General features: G+C 35.0%; 2 protein-coding genes across 2 annotated transcripts; one reads left to right on the top strand and one right to left on the bottom strand.

The window, feature by feature from the left end:
• Positions 1-2,115: 2,115 nt before the first annotated feature.
• Positions 2,116-2,704, bottom strand: LOC110449871 (ATP-dependent DNA helicase Q-like 3). The gene has a single exon (XM_021497012.1). The coding sequence runs from the start codon at positions 2,677-2,679 to the stop codon at positions 2,116-2,118; it is 564 nt and encodes a 187-aa protein (XP_021352687.1). The 5' UTR covers positions 2,680-2,704.
• Positions 2,705-2,804: 100 nt separating this feature from the next.
• On the top strand, positions 2,805-23,729 carry LOC110449885 (RAD50-interacting protein 1-like). The gene is made up of 14 exons (XM_021497029.1): positions 2,805-3,008; positions 6,452-6,693; positions 7,970-8,143; positions 10,435-10,569; positions 12,202-12,349; positions 12,992-13,105; positions 13,527-13,752; positions 15,369-15,506; positions 15,977-16,176; positions 18,775-18,954; positions 19,508-19,665; positions 20,545-20,722; positions 21,243-21,361; positions 21,627-23,729. Exons 1-14 carry the CDS (start codon positions 2,856-2,858, stop codon positions 21,817-21,819), a joined length of 2,358 nt encoding a protein of 785 aa, XP_021352704.1. The 5' UTR covers positions 2,805-2,855; the 3' UTR covers positions 21,820-23,729.
• The last annotated feature ends 472 nt before the right edge of the window (positions 23,730-24,201 follow it).

Genomic DNA, 24,201 nt, shown 5'->3' with positions numbered 1-24,201 from the left:
TACTGCCGACCCTAGATATTTTATCACCTATTTGAAATGTATCTATAAGATTAATTTATTAGCCAGGAAAAGTTCAAAGTCACTCATTAAAATGTACTTTCTTCCTGTTATGGGAGTCTGACCTTATTCTTGACAAATTAATAGCCATTGTAATGTGTAGAAATGCATTGTAAAATTTGAAATAAAAGCATAATATTGATTCACAATATAAAAAAATTAACATTAAAATAACATTATTTGCCTATCGACCTACCCTATTTTTTTTGGGCATGTTACCTGAAACAAACATATTATTCTTTTGGTCTCGTGCACTAATACTTCAAACTAATAAATAACTAATCATTTCTGTTGGATTGAGATATATATCAATACTTATACATGTACAGTGCTTTGTTTACTCTTGTGGAAAGTGAGTTTTGGAGCCATCAAAAATTTAATATATTAAGAATTGTGTTAATACTACAGTATTTGCTGCACTGAATAAAATAATTTCCACATTAAATTATACACCATATGTCTGAGCTTCTTGATGTAAACCTTTTTTTAATAGAAATAATACAATCATACTAAGATGAATAAAATATTGATTAAGATTTCAGGTGAAGGTGGTGTTTTTTTGAAAACCAGAACAAAACGGACCTTTTAGAATGACCCTCAGGAATCGAACCTGATGACCGACAGTCAAACCAAAACAGTCATGGTTTCAAAATTGATCCAATTGTTCTGTTTTCTGTCCTCAAAATATTATCCACAAAAGGTTGAATTTGTTTACAGTGAACTGAAATTGGTGTACATGTCCAGTGCAGAAAAAAACTGACACATTCACATTTCAAGAATTTGTATATTACATCATGTTTGATTATATTTTGCATCTGAGTGTATATATAATAAATGTGTATGTGTGTGTGTGTATATATATATATATGCAGAATTTGCCAAGCATGTACACTAGGAGATACATTTGGACCAGGGGGAAATTTCAGTGGATAGGAGGGAACTTATTTGAAATTCTGGAAATACAACTGTCCAAGTGGGGACTTTTCCTCGAAAATATGGTAATGATTTCGCCAAATGTATTCCCTAGCGATATTACAACTTAACCATATGTATATGTAATATTAATGTTCCAACTCTGGAAAAGACTTGTGAAGAGTTGCATTGTTTTGTGTGGTCTCCTCATATTAGTTAAAACATAATCAGTAGTCCAAGGTGACACAAATATTACAAGCAAGATGTATATAGACACATTGTTTTTTTCAGCTTTATAGTGTTGCATGACTTTCAGTTAATCCTTGATTTATTTGGCAATTTCAAAAGTCAAATAATCTTTTCGCTGAAATTTGAAAGGTCGATATATATATATATGTAAGTCAGAAAGACATGCCATATTTCAAACCTACAAATCAATGATCACTTTGAGGAGTCAAATACATGTATTCTAGAGTGTGTAATGAAAGCCCTGTTATTGTATCACAATGATGTAGTAAAATGATGATGATGATGATGAAAGATATTTATTGGTTATCAGGGTTTGATTGAAGATGCTTAAGTTCTTTCTGTCAGCGTCATAGCTTATTTCTAAATTGGATAAATGGTATTAAAATGTCAAACAAGTGCCAGCAGTCAGCATGAACTTGTAGTTTAGATTTGCTTCGGGTAAAAATGAAGCATTGTCGACATGGGTTTGATGGTGTGAATGTGATTGTATATATGCTTGCACTAAAATTTCTTGAAAAAAATCATTTGTGTACACCACCAAAAATGGTTTAGTTATATGTCACACAACCTGCATAAAACAAAACATGCTGCTATTGATAATCACACTTCACTGAAATAGTAAGGCAAAGAATATAGATGTCACTTTTTTGAGAAACTACAGCTACAAGTACAATGAATAAATGAAAATATTGGATCTTGTTACCGTTCCTTTTAATAAGATCATATCATACTGACCTACATATACCCCCCCCGAAGAACATAATACTTAGAATGATGGCGATTGACAGTATTCACCAAAACAATAAAACATTAGGGCGAAATGAACCATATATATTTTTATTATATAAATATATTTTATTTTATTATTTTTATTATATGTATATTTATAAAGAACACCTACCATTCCGAGATCATGTGAACTTCATCTATAACAACACTACATATCTTGTCCTGGTATAAAGGCGATCTTAAAACAGAATGTATTCTCTTGCAGAGGGCGGATTCTGGGTGGGCATATATGATATTGTATTTTCCGTCCGCTATGTCTTTAAATGAAACGTCTTTTATCGTCAATTCAAAAATTCCGTCTTCGTCAGGGTTAATGTCTTCGGAATTGTCATCGTCAAACTCCCCCTCCGTCATAAATGTTTTGCTTGATGCACCCGACATATAGCATGCAGATATTCCCTTTTCTCGTAACCCCATCACTTGGTCCTCCATAATGCTGTTCAATGGGCAAATTATCAGGACAATATAAGGCGTTGCAGAGTTATGCTTTCGCTGGAACATCCAGGGCAGCAACTGGAAAATAACACTTTTACCATAGCCAGTAGGGAGAACACTCACGACATCGCGTCCTTCATATAAATTTCGAAGCGTATCAAGCTGCTTTTCCTTCAGATGATGTTGAAAATAGATTTGTGTTTTCGCATACTCCACACATGTATCGAAGTCCGCCATATTGTATAGAAGTACACCGGCGACTTACTTGTTGATCCTTACACCGGAAGACCTTTTTGGACAAAATTTGTCTGTATTACTCCGCCTTCTACTCCCGAGGTATTTTCTCGTTTACGGAAAGTGCCGACGGTTCCCGATTGAGACGTGACGTGGTCTAAACGAGAGTTGAGAGAAAGATGGCGGCCTCCAGTACTATGAAAACGAAACACCTGTCAAAATTTGCTGTTGACTTCTTAAATGACAATTTCTCTGACGATGTCAAGTCACTTTCTGGTGTTAAGGATATATTTACAAAAATGAAAGATTCGAAAGAGAGTTTGGAAAGTCAGGTTTGTATTCAGTATGGATCAAAGTGACAATTTTTATTTTGTAGTAAGGTTTAACTAACAACTGTACTGTGCTGTACACTACAGTACTGTCATGACTGTACTTCTTTCGTGGACTAGATTAGTTTAAGTCCTATTCTACAATCGTGAAAATGTGCTTAAGCGTGCTATAAGGAAAAGGGTGGGCCAAAATATTTGATGACTTATAAAAATATACATCATTATAGCAAAATTCAGAAGTGTATGTTCCCCATTCCTTCTCACAGCAGAGGAGGATAAAGAGCCTAAGTGTGTTTGGGTTTCAGGAACACATCTTAAATAAAGTAGAGAGAGTTATCTACAAATAGCTCAAAAAATAGTGACTGTCATCACTGGTGACAATTTGTTCCTATACATGTTTAACATAAAATGGGAGTTGGCGAGTTTTTGGGTCAGGTGGCACACTGGATATGACCTGAGTTTTGATTGGGTCACTTGGTTTGCTCCCGGTACTCCGGTTTCCTCATACATTAAAGAGTTACACCCTCTGCATACTTCCACCTGGGCCAAACAGTGTGATTGATATAAGTCGGAAACACTTTTTTTTATAATTGCTGCCTATTGTGCGATATATTGATGTATAAGATAATTATAAAGAAATTAGTTTGGAAACAAAATGGACCAAAAAGAACATTACAATACTTAAGCATAACTGAGATGTTCAACCAAACTAGGGGAGTTATATTTATATTGATACAATATATTCTAAGATCCCTTCCCATCCTGAAACATCAGGCTGAATTTCAACTTTTTGTTACACTTACCAAGATTTGAAAAGACTTGTGTAAATGGTCTGGAAAAATAACTGTTATTTTCTGACTGGTTATAATTAGATATAAATCAAATATGTTTATATTTAAATAGACTTTTAAAAATTGTTTTTTTCATATTCTCAAAAAATTGGCCCAAAGGCTTAAGAAAATTTAAGATTTGAATAGATTATGCACAGGTAGACCTATAGGCCTATTATTAAAATGATTACCTACATCTATCTTATTTTAGTGTCTGAGCTGTGCTGATGGACTGTTGAAAATTAATTAATAGCTTGGACTGTATATATCAGCTATATAACTTGCAACAACCATCAGCCAAAGAATATACTAAAAAATCTTTTAGAAATGAAATTTGATTAATTTTATGTCTTTCGGTAGAAATCGCAACAGATTTACCTGGTATGATAAATATATGTTGAAACATACTCTTTACTGTGGTTCAAGAGTATATTTCATGTTTCCCCAAAGGACTGCTTCTTCCGAATGAAAAAAAATTCAGGTGGACATATAACAAGGGAAGTTACTCTTTCAGTGATTAATCTACAGTTCATTTTTCCTAGTTCTTTTCAACTGTATTGCTAAAAGCAATGAGTCCAACAATGTTAAATTTAAGTATTTCCGGAAATTCTGTGAGTCCAATAAAAATTCTATGAGTATAGGACTCGGGACTCGCATGTAGATTTATCACTGCTCTTTATGCACGCAAGTGTTTCTATTAAAGACCTTTGCTCAGGTACCTTTGGCACCTGAGAGCTATTCTCTTAATAATGTAGTAGAGGTGGTTCTGTTGTGTATAATAGACAACTCCTCTGGGTTTTGTTCACTGTCAGTTTTATTCACTCATTGTAAAACCAAAAGAACCCTGCAACAAGTACAAAGTACAAGCTACAGTCATAACATAATCATATTCAATAGTACAAATGCAAGGGAAATAACCCTTACACGATTACATAACTTTTACCCTTACAAATCTAGTACCAACGATAAGACAATACACATTACAATTACAACTTTTACGAAATACAATCAAACTGAAGATTTGACTCAACACAAAGTTACTGGACAATCTACTAAATTCACAGTTAGCAGTCTAGCGACATACACCTTCTCACATTAATACTATATATATATACTTTTACATAAAAAACACTATAGCATACCTGAGTGTGGCACAAGGCCTTGGCTACAATCTATTTGTACAATTACGACGCCTTCTTTGATCATATGCGATACGGATTACTGTAATTTAAATAAAAGACATCTAAATAAATTTATCGAAACTTAGTCAAATGAGCACAACGTAATAACGCCCCTTACAAAAAATCAAATTACATGACCTCCATTATTACGTTTTAATATAAAAAAATACATTAATCATATCTGATTTCTTATTAAAGTAATAACAAATCATCTGTACTTAGATTAGATCCAAATAGAATTATCACTCAAATAAAACACATAATACATATACATTGGGTATTAGACAAAGACAAAGAAACACTTACATTACATCTCTCCGTCCATCACCTACGAGTCCTCAAAAGGTACTAGCATGATTTATTTGCCCACAAAGAAACACACACCAAAACTGACCACCCAGAACGAACCAATGAAAACGCTTACACAACTTGACGTAACACTACTGACCAATAAACAACTGTATGGTATACCAATGTATCAGCATACGTTACGAGCAGAACACCACAATACACCTGTAGTCGTAACATCACAGCATAGAATACAACACGCGGACGCGGTAGTTACATTACACGGAGTATGAAATATATACACGGACAGACTACGCGCTACAGACGGACTTAGTAAACAAACATACATAAAAGCAAATACATTAATCTATCCCTGTTACAATAAGCACAGAAAAGGGTGTCATTCTTTCAACATAATCAAATGAATAATACAGTGAGGTATATTTGTTTTAAAAGAATTATTAATTCTGATGTCTTATGTTTTGTAAAAATACAATACATACATGCAGCTGTTTTGGAACATTCATTGCAAAGCAAAAGTGATTATGATATGTCCTTGACAAAGGTATTAACGGATACCTGGGCAAAGCACAAGTACTACAAGGAGATGATGTTTAACATGGATGATATTGGGTCTATTCTTATATTACCTCCAACTTCACCAGCTCTGACAATGACCTGGTTCAGCCATTAATTGATAGATCATGGGGTTGTAGTGACGTAGTAGTTGGTAACCCCTACCTTGTCTCCATCTCGAGTCATGTTACTGATTGGACAAGAAACAGTGGGCTGTCACAGGTTTCAGAATCACTTCAGCACTGGAATTGGTGATAAAAACTTAAAATTGGACAATGGTAAAATTCAAGCGAATTAATTTTACAACAATGAATCCTGAAATAAATTCTACCAACCTATATCAATCACTCTTGTTGGCACAAAGTGAAGCACACAGGAAGGGCGGTGTCAATGTGGGAGAAAACCAGAGCATCAAGAGAAAACCCACACTATTGAACAGTCAACCCCATACGTTGTTCAGTCTTTGGCAGCTCATTATCTATTAATATATGTATATTATTATACTCCTATTAACAGATGAGCTCTGTACAATTCAGTTTTGATGACCTATCATCTATTTCTATATTTTCAGCTGTCCCTAGCCAGTAGTGAAATACCTAGTGAAGTAGACTTAGCTGTGAGTAATGTTGAGACTGCCCAGATTGCTATCCGACGGCTCCAAGGGGAGAAGGAGAGTCTACACCACAATGTCAAGGACCAAACCCATAGCCTCCAGCCAATGGTCAGTGATGTCACCTCACTGATAGAACAGGTCCAACACCTTCAGAAATACATCAAGTACCTGTCCTTCATCACCAAAGTAGAGCACCTAAGGTAAGTCACAGGACTTTTATAACTGATGAAGTCTCCAGTCAAACCTGTTTCATGCAATCCTTCAAGGGTATTTCTAAACATTTTCTTCAGGTTGGTAAGTATGGATTATGAGAAGTTCTTTTTACACAACCAATAAAATTTTCTATGTGACATTTCGATAACTAGTACGATATGTACACGTGTCACCTTCATCGGACAAATGACCAATGAAGCGTATGCGCACAAAGGTGTAAAATGTGTACAAGTTGTCCTTAAGATCAATGTGGATTTCGGCTACGCTGGATTGAGTCATTTCGGTACATATATAACAACTATTGTACATACGTTTCCAGCGTAGTCGAAATCTACATCGATTTTATGGACAACTCGTACACATTTTACATCTTTGTGTGCATATGCTTCATTGGTCATTTGTGTGTGATGAAGGTGACAGTGTACATATTTTCTAGTTATCGAAATGTCACATAGAAAATTTTATTGGTTGTATAAAAAGAACTTCTCATAATCCTTCAAGTGATTTAGGAAAAAATAGTCTCATATGAAAGTTGGACCTGGTCATTAAAGCTGGTTTTGAGATCTTACCCAGTGACGATCTCTTTCAGCTGTCGTATCTAAGGAAGAGCAGACATTTTAGAATGTACTTGCTTGGTAACAAGTTTGGGTATTGCTAGGTATAAAAACGGTTCTTGGTGAGTATGTTTATAAATAGAATCCATAAATCCTAACAGTTTAAAGGCAGAAACCAAGTCAGGTTTTCGTAATTGTGGAAACTTACTGAAACATACCAGAACTTGGTTTCATTTTTCTGAAATCCGTTGCTTTCAACCAGTAAATATCACTGTCAGAAGTTAAGTAAAATACTATATTTACGGGTTCTGGATACTCATATGTATAGTGAAGATACCAAAACTCGCTAGATTAACCCAAGAAGAAAGACAGCTGTGTGCAATTTGTTGTGATATAGGAGAGCTGATTTGAACTTCACCAGTGTTTTAGGGTCATAAATTTATCGTGCAGATGATGAACCGTGGACACAATGTTCTCAAACATCTTAAGGGGAGGTAACTGTGTATATTGCAAAACCACAGCGGAATTCTCTTGCCTGTATTAATTGGGACATGGATCCTTAAGTTGCATGATTGAGAATATAGCTGTCTGGGATATATTATAGTGTAAAGGTAATCCATTGTTTACCATCTTTACACTTTCTTTAATTTATTAACATTCATATTATGGGCGAGCTGATCGAGTCATTTTAAATTCATTTTTTTTCCAGTTCTGATATACAGACCAGTATTCTAACAGATGGTTTTGAGATATCTGTAGAAAGTTTTCACGAGCTCAAAAGAGTGTATACAGACCTCCAGGAAACTGACTGTAAACACCTTCTCAAGTTTACCAGCGAGACCATTAACTTCTGGCACAAAATCCTGAAGAACAAGTTAGCGAGGTATTTATCAAGTTTCAAAGTCACAGTATTACTCATAGGGAGAGTTTAAGAATACACAGTAGTGAGTACATTATTTAAGTATATACAGTATAACCTTGATGTATCGCCACCCATTGTACCACAAAACTCGCACACCGCCATCAATTTTGTCAGAACCGATTTCCCCACACTTTAATGCACCCGTTGTACCGCCAAACTTGGGTACCGCCATATGATACAATGTTTTGAGAACAGCTGTTCAAATACCCCTTTGTTGGCCGCCGACAACACCGTTGATTATATCGTTGATTTCACAGTTGACTCAGCCCTGGGGGTCAGTTTTAGATGTTGTAATTACATATAGGTAGTATGTGTGTCTAATCAATTTATTAATTCATATCTGAATACAATTTACCATATTACCTCCGTCGGTTATTCATTCATTCATATCATATGGCTTCTCAAAAAGAGGACACAGGTTGTGAAGATATTCAATTTATTTTACAATTAAACGTTGTACTGTTGATGATAATTGGACCAACAAATCAAAATTGATTTTATTATACCGACGGGACACCGCCATTGTGCTCATCATGCGAATACTGTGTTGTTTTGGCACTTGACTGTGACGTACCGTACCTCATCTGGCTATCACAGATAAAGGTGTGGATGCGGAGTCCAAGTGGACTTGATCTCGATCCCGATTTACGTTTGACTATGAGACGGTTTATTGAAATGATCAGATGCTTGCAACCCACTCAGGTATTATCGGACGATGACATTCTTGATGTGGACAAATCTCCAGACGAAACAGACTCTTGACGATATCCGCCTGGGTTGTGCGGCAGAGAAACAGGATATTGGGACGGTTCTTTACTTATTCAAACACTTACACTTGACTACTGAGTCTGACGTACAGAAATGATGGCATTTGCAGTAGAGAAATGGTAATTAGTAAGTGTTGGATGTGTGCCCCAAAACAAACAAGCGTTCATTCACCTGTCATCAAACAGGGACAACTCGTACTGCCAAACTCGTTGTACCACCAAAATGTCTTTGAACGGAAGGTGGCGATACATCAGGGTTATACTGTATCTCCATTAAAAAAGAAGTCCAGTTGAGATAGTTTAAAGAAACATGTCACCTTACTGTGATGCACCTCCTTTCCAAAATAGTCACACATAACAAAAATCTGAAAAACTATTAATTGTGATACTTTTATAATATGAGCATACCAACAAAAAAAAGTCACAACTGGCTAATCCTTTTTAACCATTTAGGATGCAGTTATATCAATTTTTATAGATATTTTCAAATATAATTTATTAGAAAAATATGGGAAGAAAGTGAAGCTGGCTGCAGCTGGGTACATCACGTTTCTTTATTTTTAGTTCTTTTTAGTATTTATAATTTCAATACTTGAATATGTTTGATGTAAAAACAAAGGTTGAATTGTGCTATGGTTGAGTTGGTACCTGTACTGACAAATTCAATATGAAATGCTTGATTACTCCATGAATGTGACCATTCCAAGAAACATTATACTGACATCTGATGTACATTTATTTAGATAAACACATCATCACAATGTTGCCATCTTGAAATCTATGACATACCAATATTCCTTAAATTGGTGTTACGATTAAACTGAGAAATACTAAAGCATCAAACTTTTGTTGAATTGTATCCATAATGAATTAAAAACATTAAGTTGAGTCAACGTACTACAGGAGCAAAGATATTTCATACGATAGGTACAGTTGCAATTGATATGAAGATCTTAAAAATGAGTTTTTATTTAAACAAGTTTGGAGGTTTTAGATTGAGTGAGGCCCTGCAAAACTAAAAGAACTTAGTGACCAGATAAAATAAAAATAAATTCTTGAACATTTTTCTCACCCAAATCCCAAGATTGACTATGTACTGTATAATATGAAATGTTTGTTGTGTATTTATTTTGTGGTTGCTAGAGAACCACGGAAATAAATACCTCAAATTTGATTTATATACTTGAATACTGTTTGTTTAATGGGATACCATAAGAGTTTGTACCACAAAACAATCTAAATATATAGCTTCATACCATGAAAGAAGGTACCCACTAACATTTCATGTTATACAATTTGCTATTTTCTTTGAATTTTCTAAGTCATCAACTTTCTTCACTTCATGGCTGTTGTCTTTAATACAACACCACAATGATATCATGTTTGTTGTCTTCATTCTGATGTTACAATGTGTGGTAAAACACCAACATCTGACTTGGTTGTATACACTGAATTACATGGTAGTCATGTTGTTTCTATTGACAGTCAGTTTGAGGATGTGCTGAAGAGCCTGGGTTGGCCATTTGTAGGCACATCCCTGAAGACTCCACCCTCACAGAGTCCTGAGCTACGTGCCCATATGGAGACCTTGTTTTCCCAACTTCTTCTCATACAGCTGCCGTATCCTTTTTATACGCCCGTCAAATTTGACGGAAGTATTATGGTATTGGGTTGTCCGCCCGCCCGTCTGTCGTAAAATTTTGTTTGTCCATCAATCTCCTCCTACATTTTTCGACTGATCTCTTTGAAAATTAGTATGCATTATAATCATGATATGAAGTTGTGTCTCCCTTGAAAGAATTTTGATTCGACAATTTTCCCAAAAGTTATTGCCCTTTGTTTATTTCAGTATTTTATTATTGTCCAGTAATCTCCTCCTACATTTTTCGACCGATCTCTTTGAAAATTGGTATACATTATAATCATAATATGAAGTTGTGTCTCCCATAAAAGAATTTTGATTCGACGATTTTCCCAAAAGTTATTGCCCTTTGTTCATTTCAGTATCAGATTTTTTTTATCCAGAGATTTTCTTCTACATTTTTTGATAGTATGTCAGCTAACCGCTCTTAGAATGGTGCAAATCTTATTTCAAGAAAGTATATAACACCATATGGCATTCGATAGGCGTATGTTGTTCCGCCCTGCGGTACTCTTGTTGGTACAAGTTATACACTGTGCTTCCCTGCCCACTTCCTGACAGCTGGGAAGCACAGGACTATATAGTATTCACTTATTCACTTTGTCAGTGCATCCATAAGAGGCGTCCGTAGCAAAATGCTTGTGTACAAGATGTCTCATGAACCCCTTCACACATTCAGTTCACATTTGCACCATAGTATGGTAATATTGAGTTATACACCTCAGGGCTTTTCAGTTGAACCTTGACATCAAGCAATTTCAGAAGTCAAATAGAATTTTTCCTGAATTATGGAGAGGCAAAACATATGTCAAAAAAAACCTGTTCTTTAAAACCTAAGAATCAAAGTTGATTTTGGGGAGTCAAACATACTCTGTAGGGTCTACTGAAAGCCCTGCAACACCTGATTAAATTTTGATGGTCATTGGTCAAGGTTAAATTTAGCCAAAGGTAATGGTCAAATACCACACTTGACCACTTTTGAACTAAAAAGCTTGTGTACAAGATATCTCATGAACCCCTAAAAAATCTACTTTATACTTATACCATAGTATGGTACCATTGAATTATACAACAGATTACATTTTGGTGGTCATTGATCAAGGTTAAAGGGCGAAAGGTCTCGGGCAAAGATTACTGTTGACCACTCTTTAAGGAAAATGCTTGCGTACAAGCTATTCCACTAATTCCTCAACAAATTTAGTTTATCTTTATACCCTAATATGGTCAGTTTTTTAGCAGAAGGTGAGTACATGAATGCATAAAATTAAGGGTCTATAAGGTGAAAACTTTTGAGGGTGTTTTCAGAAATTGTTATTATGTTTGACTGCAGTCATTCCGACTCCTTTTGTAAACATTTTGTTTAGTCATTTGAATGAAATTGTTTACATTATTTTTCAGTTCCATTAATTGACTTTTTGATAATGATTATTGATTTTATAGCAGTTTGTTGAGTTTTCATAACATGTTGTGTTTCATGAGAAATATACTGAAGGATTGGTACAGACTCTGACTGTCTTTAAAAGAAAGCAGTCTAACTATTTTGATATTTTGAAAGCTGACTATATGATTATATTTGCTATGCAAGCAGTTTTATCCTTGACTCTGTGTAGAGATGGCCTGAGAGACACAGCTCAGCGGTCAGAGGAAAGTCTGGATAACCAGCCCCTTCTTCTTCCCCTCCAACTCATGGTCAAATCTTTCCGCAAACGATTCAGGTTCCATTTCTATGGCAGCCGACAGACAAACAGTATTGATAAGGTAGTGAGGGTTAACATTTGGCAGAATGTCAAAAGTATGATTGTACAAAATTACATTTATTTTACAAGATTTCCTTGTACCCAATGAAAAAGATAATTTCACATATTCAATAGTTGTATAACAAATTTTTCAGTTTCCATTTGTTATCAGTTTGGTTGACCAGGAGTGTAGCAAGCAGGTTGAAAGCCTCCTCTAGCACTGGCCAATTAAAAGCTGTTTCTGTTTGAATTTTTTTATTCTGGAATTACTTTCAAGAGCAAAGAAAAATAGATTAAGACTAACTAATGTATACTCTATACAAATCAAAGATATTTTGCATAATTTACTAATAATTACATAAATAATCAGATAGAATATTTTTCTATTATGGAAGGGCCAGAAGTTAATTTTGAACACCACTAGTCAGATGGGATGGTAGTTCCCAATATTACGGTAACTAGGCCATGTGCAAATTCCACTAGCCAAATAATATTCAATAAGATAAGCATCATCAAATTTTGACTAGTCATCGGCTTGTGGCTTTATTGTGGAGGATTTTAGAACCCCTTTTCTCTGACTATAGGGCTACCTTTACTGTCTAGCCCTGTGTGGTAGATACATTGAATATAGAGTCTATGAACAAATACTGTGTGCTATTTACAGCCTGAATGGTATTTTGCCCAAGTCTTGGGTTGGATACGTGACCACACCCATTTCCTGGACCAGAGAGTACAGCCAATACTGTCCAAGACTGGACATGAAACTGTCAGTGCAAAGGTAAACACTCCAGTGGTGAAAAGTAGGATTTTTAGTGCTTCTAGATGTTAAAATATATTCATATTAAGTTCATGAATAATGTATTTGACCTAACAAACATTCTGTGGGAGGATTACTCAGGACTAAATGTAACTTTTATCCATGACATCCTTAGGGGCAGGTGCTTTTATTGTGTTCCAAACGTTAATGACTTTATAAAAAAAAAATATTGTACATTCATTAGTGATATAAATAAAAAATATTGTACATTCATTAGTGATAGCAGTGTTATTCCTTTGGGAATTAGACCTTGCTCAAATTGCAATATCATCTCAGTTTATGCAGTGTTGCATATTATAGATGTATATGATTAAGTCTAGATTCAAAGTCATTGTACTTTATACAGCAACAAACTCACTGACCTCATGATATATTTCAAAAGGTTGAATTCATGAGAGGGATGGTTGCCTTGGTAACTGAGAAGATGACCAATGACTTACCTGATACCATGTACGATGAACACACATTCTCTCACCTGGTGGATGAGGCAATATTGTTTGACAGAGAGCTAAAGGATGGCTACAGCTATCCTCTTGGTTTGCCATGCTGCCTCAGTGTTCTTACACTCCCCCGAGCCTTCCACAAGTGGATTATGGTAGAGAAACAGTGTATGTAAATCATTAGTTCACCTGCCTGAATGTAAGTGAACCTATATGCCATTGCACAGAATCCATCCTCTGTCCTTCATTGTTCGGTCAACTTTCCATTTATAAGACTATCTGTTATGGTTTTGACCAAATATGGAATAAAAGATCTCTGGGCCAAGGGCACTTAAAACATACACAAAGGGTATCCTCCCTTCCCCCTGGGGTTAGGGAATTGGGGGCAGAGGGAGGAGCTTGGAGGTCCAATCATGAACCAATGAAGGCCTACAACATTTGGGTATAAGGGGAAAATCCTACTTCAATACAGATGAAGGAAATAGAACCTAATTTGATATAAGAGATCACTAGCCCAAGGATGTGAACCCCTTTGCACAGAGATGGACCCAATAGGGTAAATATGGGTTAATCTTTAAAAGACTGCACCTTCAGTATGAGTGAAATTTTTATTCTTATATAGTATAAAAGATCCCTGGACCAAGGAGACTGGATGTTTGTTAAATCAAATTTGGTACAGAGCATCCTTGGGCCAAAGGTTGCTAGATGGCAGAGGGCACTATAGTAGAAATGTTTTGTAATGATGGCCAACATAGGATTTGAGGCCTGATAAGGAATTGGTGAGCTATTCAGGCCTCTTGGCCTCTTAGTTACATTGAATTTCACAGACGGTCTGTCAAGCTATGCAGTAATTCGAGTATGACATCAATTTTTTTCAGTAAGTTTATTTTTTTGCTTTATTCTCAGCTTATGATTATAAATTATAATTTCCAAATTATAAACCACTAATCTATTACCCATCTAAAAATGCGTTAGTGAGTACTGTTGTCTATTTACAGTGTTGTGTAAAACTAAACACTCAAGTTGTTCCAGCAACAAATTGTAAAATTTTGAGTGACTCTAAAAACGAAGCACTAAAATGAGGATACATGATTTCATACACCCTTTAACCAATCAGTGTTTAAAACATAAGTTTATATTGTGAATGCATAAGGTAAAAAATATATCAGGGTGTATACTGTTTCTTTAATGCGAAAAAACCCCAACATATTTTTGAAATCTTTTGAAATAAAAATATATAGACTATTTAGAATACTGTTAAAATATTATGAGACTCTTTCATGGCCAGGGGTGTAGGAGATGGAAATTCCACCTGAGGGCTTTTCAAATTTGGTAAAATCCGAGGCTTTGCTGAGAGTTCTGCATTTGAAAATCCCGAGGGTGGAATTTCCATCTCCTACCACTCTGGGCATGAAATAGTATTTTTCTCTTATTCCAACTACCGGAATAAGTTCAGAAACCATGAAAACGAGTCTGTCAGCCAGATTTAGTATACCCCATATTTGCAAACAAAGTTTGTGCAGAAAAATTAATAACATCTTTCTAATGTGTACGGAAAATATATTGTAAAAGGTTTTAATTTCACCACGTCGCCTTTTCCACATTGTGGCATCGGGGAGTTCCAAATTTGTGACGTCACGTCATTGTTGAGCCATTGTGACGTCACGTCGCGTGAAATGGGATGTAAGATAGAAATTTCCTACACCCTTTTCTTACCCTGGACAGCTCTATCTTACACACAGGGAAATGAGAGAAATATATTTATTCCATTTAACATTTTTCAGTTGCTGGTGCCAAGATGGATGTCACGCTAGCCTCGCCGTCTGCCTGGCAGTCCCAGTACAAGGATATAGCAGACGTAGATGAACTGAAAGTTCCCGAATGTGGAGAGAGCTTCATCACACTAATGTTGACCATAACAGGTTTGTGGCTCAAGGTCATTTCATTTTATTGTTGAGAAATATTTGACACTTACACATATTTATTTGTAGACCAAATTTATCATCACTTAATGTATGATAAATGTGTATGACCATAAAAGGTTTTTAGGTTAAGGTCAGGGCCATTCATTTTGGTGGGATCTTATCACTCTAAATGTTGACCATTACAGATGTGTTGGTCAAGGTCATTTATTGAAGGGGAAGGTTATTTACTCATATTTACTTTCATTGTTTCAGAAGTTAATTTATTTTGGAGAGATTTTTCACATTGACGTTGATTATAATTGTTTCAGAGTTCAAGGTAATTTCCTTTGGAGAGATTTGTCACACTTTTTATAAGTATTACAGCTTCAAAAGTTATACTTTAAATTGACATGCAGATGTCTCTTTGCACACAGCCTTCTTCAATGTACTTCCCAAATTTACTGTTATAATTCTCTTTCTTGTCACAGATCGCTACAAAGGTTTGCCCTCAGTCATCCACAAAGTACGCTTCCTGAAATTACAGCTCCACCTTCTGGAGGACTTTAGAATTCGTCTGGTACAGGTGATGCAGGGCGTTATCCATGACCCGCTGTGTGACATCTTCTGTGCCATCATCAATGCTGCCTACTATGTGACAGAGGTCCTACAGGAGTGGTGTAATCTGCCTGTATGTTTTCAAAGTACAAAATCATTGTTAAGGACCCCTACTCGAGGATCGCTTTCATTTATCGTGATCCAAACGGTTGAACTCGTTGGACCAGAGTTGTTCGTTTATGAATTAATATCGGACCTAGTAATCAGATACTGTTTTCAGGCAAGCCTTGACAAAGCCTTGCAAGGCCTGCATAAGCTTTTGCAGGTCCGCCAAGATTTATGCTAAAAAATGTTACTTTTAAAAACAAACGAACAGGTTGTTCCGCATAAACGAACAGTCCCCATGTTTTCACTGCTGTATATTGATATGAAATTTTTTGTAATCTGTAACAATTGTTAAGGCTCCATGCTCCATGTTTACTAATATGATTTTTTGCTACACCTAGGCTACATTCGCGTATTCTGGTTGAAATGGTACATGTGGCGCAGAAATATTCCACGATCAATGAACGCTCTTGGACCATTCTATAAGCAGAGCTAAAAATGCAGTTTCGGAGAATAAAAAACAATGTATCAAGAATATTATGCCCTTCTCTCACATGTCCACTGAATTTCATAGCGTATCTTAAAAACTACATGTGGCTTGACATTGTTTTAGAAAGAAATAACGCAAACTGGCAATAGTCAGCATTTTAGTTTCAACCAGGTACGGTTGGACCCCTTATTATACACGTGCCGAATTTTCCTGAGGTCAGCCTCAGTTCAGATCTGTACCTGTCGTTTTCTTTACAGTTTCAACCAGATACGCGAATGTACCCCAACAATGCTAAACAATTATTAAAGATCCACACTTCATGTTTACTTATATGAAAATTTTGCTACATATACAATGCAAAACAATTATTAAGGCTCAATGCTCTAAGTTTCCTTACATGAATTTTTTTGCTGCACTTACAATGTAAAACAATTAATAAGGCTCCATGCTCTATGTTTCCTTACAAGAAAGTTTCTGTTACATATAAATTGCAGAACAATTATTAATGGACATTTCTGCTACACATACAATACAATACAGTACATTCCACCTAATATCACGTCTGTTAATGTCACTTTTCGGTTATTATCATGTTTTTTTGATGCACCGTTTTTCCTGCTATATAATCTATGCAATTCAATTCTTTTATTATCACCTGATTTTATGTTGATTTCTCTTAATATCACTTTATTTTGGCCACTGTCACAAAAAAAATACAGGTAAATGGTTAATGATTCATGATAAATGCCCTGGGGACCTTCTGTCACACCCTGGATGCATTATGTAAACAATGCCTCGGCCTAACAGGGTATTTTTTACACCTGGCTGACTGTTAAACAAAAGGTTACACCTGGCTGACTGTTAAACAATAGGTTGACTTACATACTTGTTAACATGATATTCACCTGTGGTTGGGGGAGCTAGGACAGTCTAACATCTGTAAACTTTTCTAATGCCAAGTGTGATGTATTCTTTCAACTAATTATAACATGTGTACTATCTTCGATTACACACTTGCAGCAAATATCTAAGGAAATTAACCTATAAAAAGATGTTACTAGCGAAAGAACAGTATATATATCAAGATATAGGTAAATATTTACCAAGTCTCATGTTTACAATTGAATTTGATGCAGAATACCAGCCAAACACTTGTATGCCTACATCACTACTGCAGTAAACAATCATAATTACAATCGTACTGATCGTCATTTTGCTACTAACTATATGAAATGTAACTGCATACTGAAATGAAATACAAATAATATATTTATTTCTATACTTATATCTATATTTCAGCTAGGGTAAAGAACAAGGTTAGTTACAAAATATCAATCTTCTTCGTAGAGCCACATCACTTAGGCATTTGACTAAGTTCACTTCCGGTTTTGAGGACTGAAAAACATCAGAAAATATGTATTCTGTTTATGTCATGTTTCTGTTAATATCATGTTTTTCTCTGACAAATGGGAAGTGATATTAAGAGAAATCTACTGTACAAACAATTATTAAGGCTCCATGCTATATGTTTACTAACATAGAAATTTCTGCTACATATACAATGCAAAACAATTATTAAGGCTCCATGTTTACTAACATGAACATTCTGCTAAAAGAACGTAATTTGACTGTACCTGAAAAAAAGAGGTTGCATGTAGAAATGAATCAACAAAGAAATGGTTTTGTACCCATGAATGTTTATTGTTATGCAGTATTATCGTATATCGGGATATTAGGTATTTTTTCTGCAAGTATCTAATTCTCTATTTATTTGCATGATGAAGATATCCCAAAAAATTGAATCTGAAGATTTTATCACATGCAACTTCGAAATTTATCACACTTTTGTGATGGAATTAGCAGGGATATAAGTATTGTAAATATTCAAACATAGAAATTTAAATTTAATTAGCGAAATCTGCCTTGCATGCAAATAAGCTTATCTGTGCTATAGATGTTCCATCCTGCTGTGCCTCATTTTGGTTTGGTTATAGTGTAGCCTGGTTACCATTACAAAGACTATTCAGTTCATGTTCATAAAGACTTAAATCTCCAAATTAATAAAAGATGGGTGGATATGATCTGAAACCACATGGTGATGTTATAAATATGACAACACAGTCCTTTTTTTTACAGTTCTTCCTGCAGATACAGTACCAGCATCTTACACTAGAACCCGACACGTCAACACAACCATCAGCCTCAGTCTCCAGTCCTGCCACACAGTCCAGTCCGGTCACACAGTCCAGTCCGACATCTGTATCAAGTCCGTCCATCTTGACCACAGCATCCAGCCCTTCGTCTGACCTCAGCCTGGTAAGCCTTATGCTCCAGTAGTCTTTTCATTAGCGTTTTGGTTACAGGGTATTCTGGTAAAGTGCTTATTGCTGTTGGTGATGTGAATACTGCGATTTAGAAAATACAATCCTAACATAGTACAGTAGTTTTTCCTAATATCACGTCTCATTTGTCAGAGGAAAACATGATATTAACCAGAATGTGATGTTAAGAGAAAACCATGTTTTTGCTGACCTTTTCAGCTGTCATAACCTGAAAGTGACTATTGTTGAATGTCAAATTATTATAAAGCAGGATTTATTCTAGAATTTCCTGTGGTTTCATCAATTTGGTAAGGATATTGTTAATACCTGTCTGCTGTAAGAATGCTGAATTAATTCGCCAGTTTGAACAAGAGCAAAAAAATGAAAGCATATGTCAAGAGGGATGAAAATAAACACTTTTACAATATTATAAAGATCGGTGATTTGATAGTTATGGACATTTTTGAAGAAATGGTTAACAAATTTTCTATAAACTGAAGTTTTGATGACCTCATCTTTCTGATAATTCTCAAAACTATTTGTTTTAGTACGAAGGTTTGGAGGATGTGGCTGAAGAGTTGGAAACTAGCTTGTTTGAGGAGGCTATAGACACGTTCAACCAACTCAAGACAGAGATGCTGAAGAACATTGTCAAGTGCATAGTATTGGATGTACAGTCACGTAGTCAGGCATATAGGAAAGACAGGTGAGTTTCATGAAAAAATTGATTGAAAAGTTCTTTAATTTTTGAAAGAAAACATATTCTCTCATTCCTGGGTAAAAAAAATCTATCTTACACCCAATTTTATGTGTGTGACAGCACAATGGGATAAAAAAAATGTGGATTCTGAGCTAATTCTTGTGATAGGAATGAGTGAAAAATACTCTTTCAAGGCCAGGGGTGAAGAACAGGAAAATTATACCCTCAGGATTTTCAAGATGGGGCAAAACTCTTGGGTCGGTTAACGTCGGGGTTTAACCAATTTGAAAACCCATTCGGTGGATTTCCCCAGTCCTGCACCCCTGGGCATGAAAGAGTCTTATATACTTCACACAGTCAGACACAGAGAAAAACAGAAAATGTTGTAAAACAAACAAATGCCCTCACTCCTGCTTTGATAGAAATGAAGCTAAACAAAAAATCTCACCAAATAGATGGAGCTGAATGCAAAGTCTTTACAAAGTCAGTAAGCACAAAAATAGGTCACAGTGTTTAAATCTAGAGTAGTACTTTCTTAATGTATTAAGGTATGTAGTTTGATTATTCATTAGTATAAAAGCTAAATGCAAAGTCTAACAAAAGTCTGAAACAGATATAGGTCACGTTGACCTACTTTTAATGTATTTGTGTATTATTCCTGGAGAAGTATCCACAGGAACTTTGATAACTTATTTTCTACTTTACTGACTTTGGTAAGACTGAAATTCATTCAGCTTCATTTCTTTTGTTACACTTTTTAATTCAACTCCATTCCCTTCAAAGTAAAAGAATTAAAAGTGTTACTTTTTAAATTCTCTCACTCTGTATCCTTCCTTTTAGATGAAAGAACCTTGTTTTGTACTTTTATTTTGGTTTGCATTGTAGGTGGCTATTGTTGTCAAGTCAGAAGGAAACAAGTTTAACACTGTCGTCTTCGGCCTGTGAGATGTTGCTCGTACTGAAAGATCATTTGACACACATACAGGCTCAACTCAGTAAACCACTCTTCACATTGGCATGGCAACGCTTGACAGACAAACTTGACAAGTTCATGTTAGAAGAGGTATTACAGACACAACTGATACAGTTCATTCTTTAGGTGCACTGTTCTGTAAATTATTTCTGTAACCTAACTATACTAATAGAGACTTTTGTATGTAATGTCTCTTGAACTAGACCATCTTTTGAGGGTTCTCTGGTACTACAAATATCACTGAGAATCAAGTTTCGCAATCTATTCCGTCTTTGCGTATTGCAGAGGTATCTTCTCTTGGGAGCAGGGATTGATTGTTACGTCACTTGTTTGCGAGAGTAAACTCATCAATTTTTGAGAAAACGCCGTAATTTTCTCGCACAACCCAATGCCGTAAAAATCAATACCTGCTCCAAAGAGAAAATAACTCTGCAATACGCAAAGACGGAATACATGATATGAAATGATATATAATGAAAAAATTGCCTTAACATTTTTGTCACTTATTTGCATTTCTTTATGGCTGATTTAAGACAAGAAGTCATCAAATGTTTGGTGAAAGTGATAATTTGAATAGATTGTGATGACAATTTTTTTGAATTTTTTGTAGGTTATACTACAAAACAGATTCAATGACGGAGGAGCCTCACAGCTGGAGTTTGATATGACAAGAAACTTGTTTCCTTTGTTTGGGGAGTTTACAAACAAACCAGAGAATTACTTTAGGCAGTGAGTGTATAATTGAAAACATTTACTTTAACGATAGAGAGGGTTTTATAATTGTAAAAACTGTTATTTTTGCAGAGAAAGAGCTTTTAATTGTTAATAATAGTTAAAACGAGACCAGAGTTTTTATGAGAATTTCAAATACAAATTTTAAACTCAATTCTTTTTTTAATTTAAATGTCTCAATTTCCCAAATCGGTTATACAATAAGCTGGGAATTTTATTTTAATTTTGAACCATAAAACATTTTATGATTTGTATTTTCCAGAGTAAATGAAGCTATTAAACTCCTCACTATGGAGACTGGAACATCTCTACTGATGAAGGAAGTGTTGATCCATGAAAGCAGCCCCACCCCAGGGAAGGACTCCAGTGTCTATAATGCATTACATGAAATAGGAATATTTAAGTTGACGCCACAAACATGCAGAGTGCTGTTAGACATCAAAGTCAATTCATGAAAAGAAAACTTGCGTTGTAATGAACACAGACGCCGAGTCAAACCATATTTACCATAGGAAATGTCTCTGGAACTTCACAATTTAAACAAATTTATGGTTCGAAGTAGTGATGGGCTGTTGATCGATTATAATCGAAAACTGATCAGTTTGCCCTTTCTAATTCCAGTCATCGTTTACAAATCTTATTATCGATATAATTGGTTCTTCATTAAAATAAAAGTGTTTTCAATGTAAAAAAGTATTTGAAAGTCAAATGATAAAACTGCATAAAAATTGCTTGAAATCCATTCATAATAAATGAACGAAGCATAGTGTAAAGTTAACAACTCCATCTATTGATGTCATGGTAGTGTTCTCATTTTGTTTGGTTATTCAGTCCTATAAAGTTATGAACTGATTATGCAATCGATCTTCGATAGGTTTTCTACTTCCGATTACAAACCAATTAACGATTATGATTTTAAACTGATTGCCCATCACTAGGTCGAACGGAATTTAACGATAGCAACAAATTCTTTGCGGGAAGTCTATTTTTTTCACTGGAAATGCAATCCATAGAAAAATCATCTTAGAAACTGACCTGTTGTATAGAATTAGTACAACATTAACATCAGGATTGGTCCAGTAATTCAACTGCTGGTATCGTTCCTAGTACCAGCTTGATTTTTTCAGGGATATTTTCTCCAACCAAATTTGGAAGTCTTCATTGAAAAATCAGAAAAGTTCTCTCAGATAGTAATCCCCTGCTAGAGAGGATGCTAGAAGTGACTTAAACAGATCGACCCACTTATAAATTGGAATAAAAGGAAAATGTGGGTCTGTATTTTTTTTCTAATCAGAAAGTTGATACTGTAGTTGCACTTAATGGAGGAGGGGCATCTATTATGGTGAATATGGAAATTTATGATATTAAGGAAAAGAGAGGCTGAAATTCATGTCATGAAAAGTAGGTTTTTCTTCCAAAGATCTTTATGGCTGTGTATCCAAATAATGTGCAATGCAATTGTAATTGTTTACAGCAAATATGCTTACAGTCAATAATGATTATGTCTTACCGATATATATATTCAGAGTGAAATCGTTACCTTGTTATATACATTGTGTCATGGTATACCAGTGCCACTACCCAGCTTTGTTCATCTAGTAACAACTAATATGATTGTCCAACTATCCAGCCTTGATTAATCTGGTTGTCTGACTAGCCATGCCAGCCACCACTAATATGGTTGTTCAATGGTTACATAAATGTTTTGGGAAACAGATTTTCCTCTTTTTCTATGCAATCTGTTCCTGTAATCTAGTTGTATTATAACTTATAAAATCTGAGAATAAAGATGATTTAATTTGGCTCTGTTGCAAACCTGGATAAAGTTTATGTTTTTTAACTTCCTTTATAAAGGACTGTTAATTACCAGAATGGTGTTGACACTGAAAAGGCCGGCTACACTTCAGTAAAGCATCTGGCCATACTATAGCCATCATCTGGATTTTGTATTTTAATACATGTAATAAGATAGGTGTAGGAAAATATATACATGTTATAGTTATGTACACATCATGTTCCAAACAGACTGATCAGCCGAGAGTTGTCTCGTTTATGAAACAAGACCTTGTTAATACATCTTTTAAAGATGAGAAGGACAGGATTAGCCTTTACGGCTTGCGTTCTACACTTTATGTAGATGAATCGGTAGTGCTGAATCAATAAAAAGGTTACTGTAGTGCTGGGATTGGGTTATCTTATTGACAAACAGAAATTTTGTGAAGGTGTTTGTATTATAAATCTGTGTGCTTGGTGTATGGAGTTAAAAAAGGTGCTCTATGTGATATTTAAATTATACCTTTTAGTTATTGATAATTGTATGTGAATTGAAATGCGTCACATAATCTTAATAAATATTTTTTAATTGTTATAATTTTGTGTTTTTCTTTCATTTTCCTTTGCTATGTAATGAAATTATTTAATATCTTTGTAAATGTATGTTAATATTTTCTTGTCAAAAAATAACATAGATAATGAAGATCATATCCTTCCTGATATGTACCTAAAAGGTCAAGGTCACAGAATGGGGTCAATCTTTTATCAAATGGAGATGACATTCATATCAATCTTTCAATGATTTTGTTCCAAAATTAAGTATACATGTTGTACATGAGAGCAAGGGAAATATGGCAATAAAGATATACAAGTATAAATATTACCAAACTTCATAAGACATGTGCACCACGACCTTATCAAGAAATGAATATCATTTTAGCAGAAGTCTCAAATTTAAGATCATAGGAAGGCATTGAAAGGAAGTGTATGATAATGTCTGGAGTAAATGGACACAATGAAAAACAGGTGAGGATATGATCATGGAAGAAATGCCAAGCAATTGA

The sequence above is a fragment of the Mizuhopecten yessoensis genome, unplaced genomic scaffold (assembly GCF_002113885.1).
Source record: "Mizuhopecten yessoensis strain PY_sf001 unplaced genomic scaffold, ASM211388v2 scaffold4837, whole genome shotgun sequence".
Taxonomy (NCBI): domain Eukaryota; kingdom Metazoa; phylum Mollusca; class Bivalvia; order Pectinida; family Pectinidae; genus Mizuhopecten; species Mizuhopecten yessoensis.
Note: the sequence above shows the minus strand (reverse complement) of the source record. Positions and strands in the feature narration are given on the sequence as shown.

Coding starts and splice junctions, on each gene's coding strand:
- LOC110449871 (XM_021497012.1), bottom strand. CDS start 2,679: ATGGCGGACTTCGATACATGTGTGGAGTATGCGAAAACACAAATCTAT.
- LOC110449885 (XM_021497029.1), top strand. CDS start 2,856: ATGGCGGCCTCCAGTACTATGAAAACGAAACACCTGTCAAAATTTGCT. Junction 13,753..15,368: donor GATTATGGTAGAGAAACAGT/GTATGTAAATCA, acceptor AACATTTTTCAG/TTGCTGGTGCCAAGATGGAT. Junction 18,955..19,507: donor CTTCGTCTGACCTCAGCCTG/GTAAGCCTTATG, acceptor TATTTGTTTTAG/TACGAAGGTTTGGAGGATGT.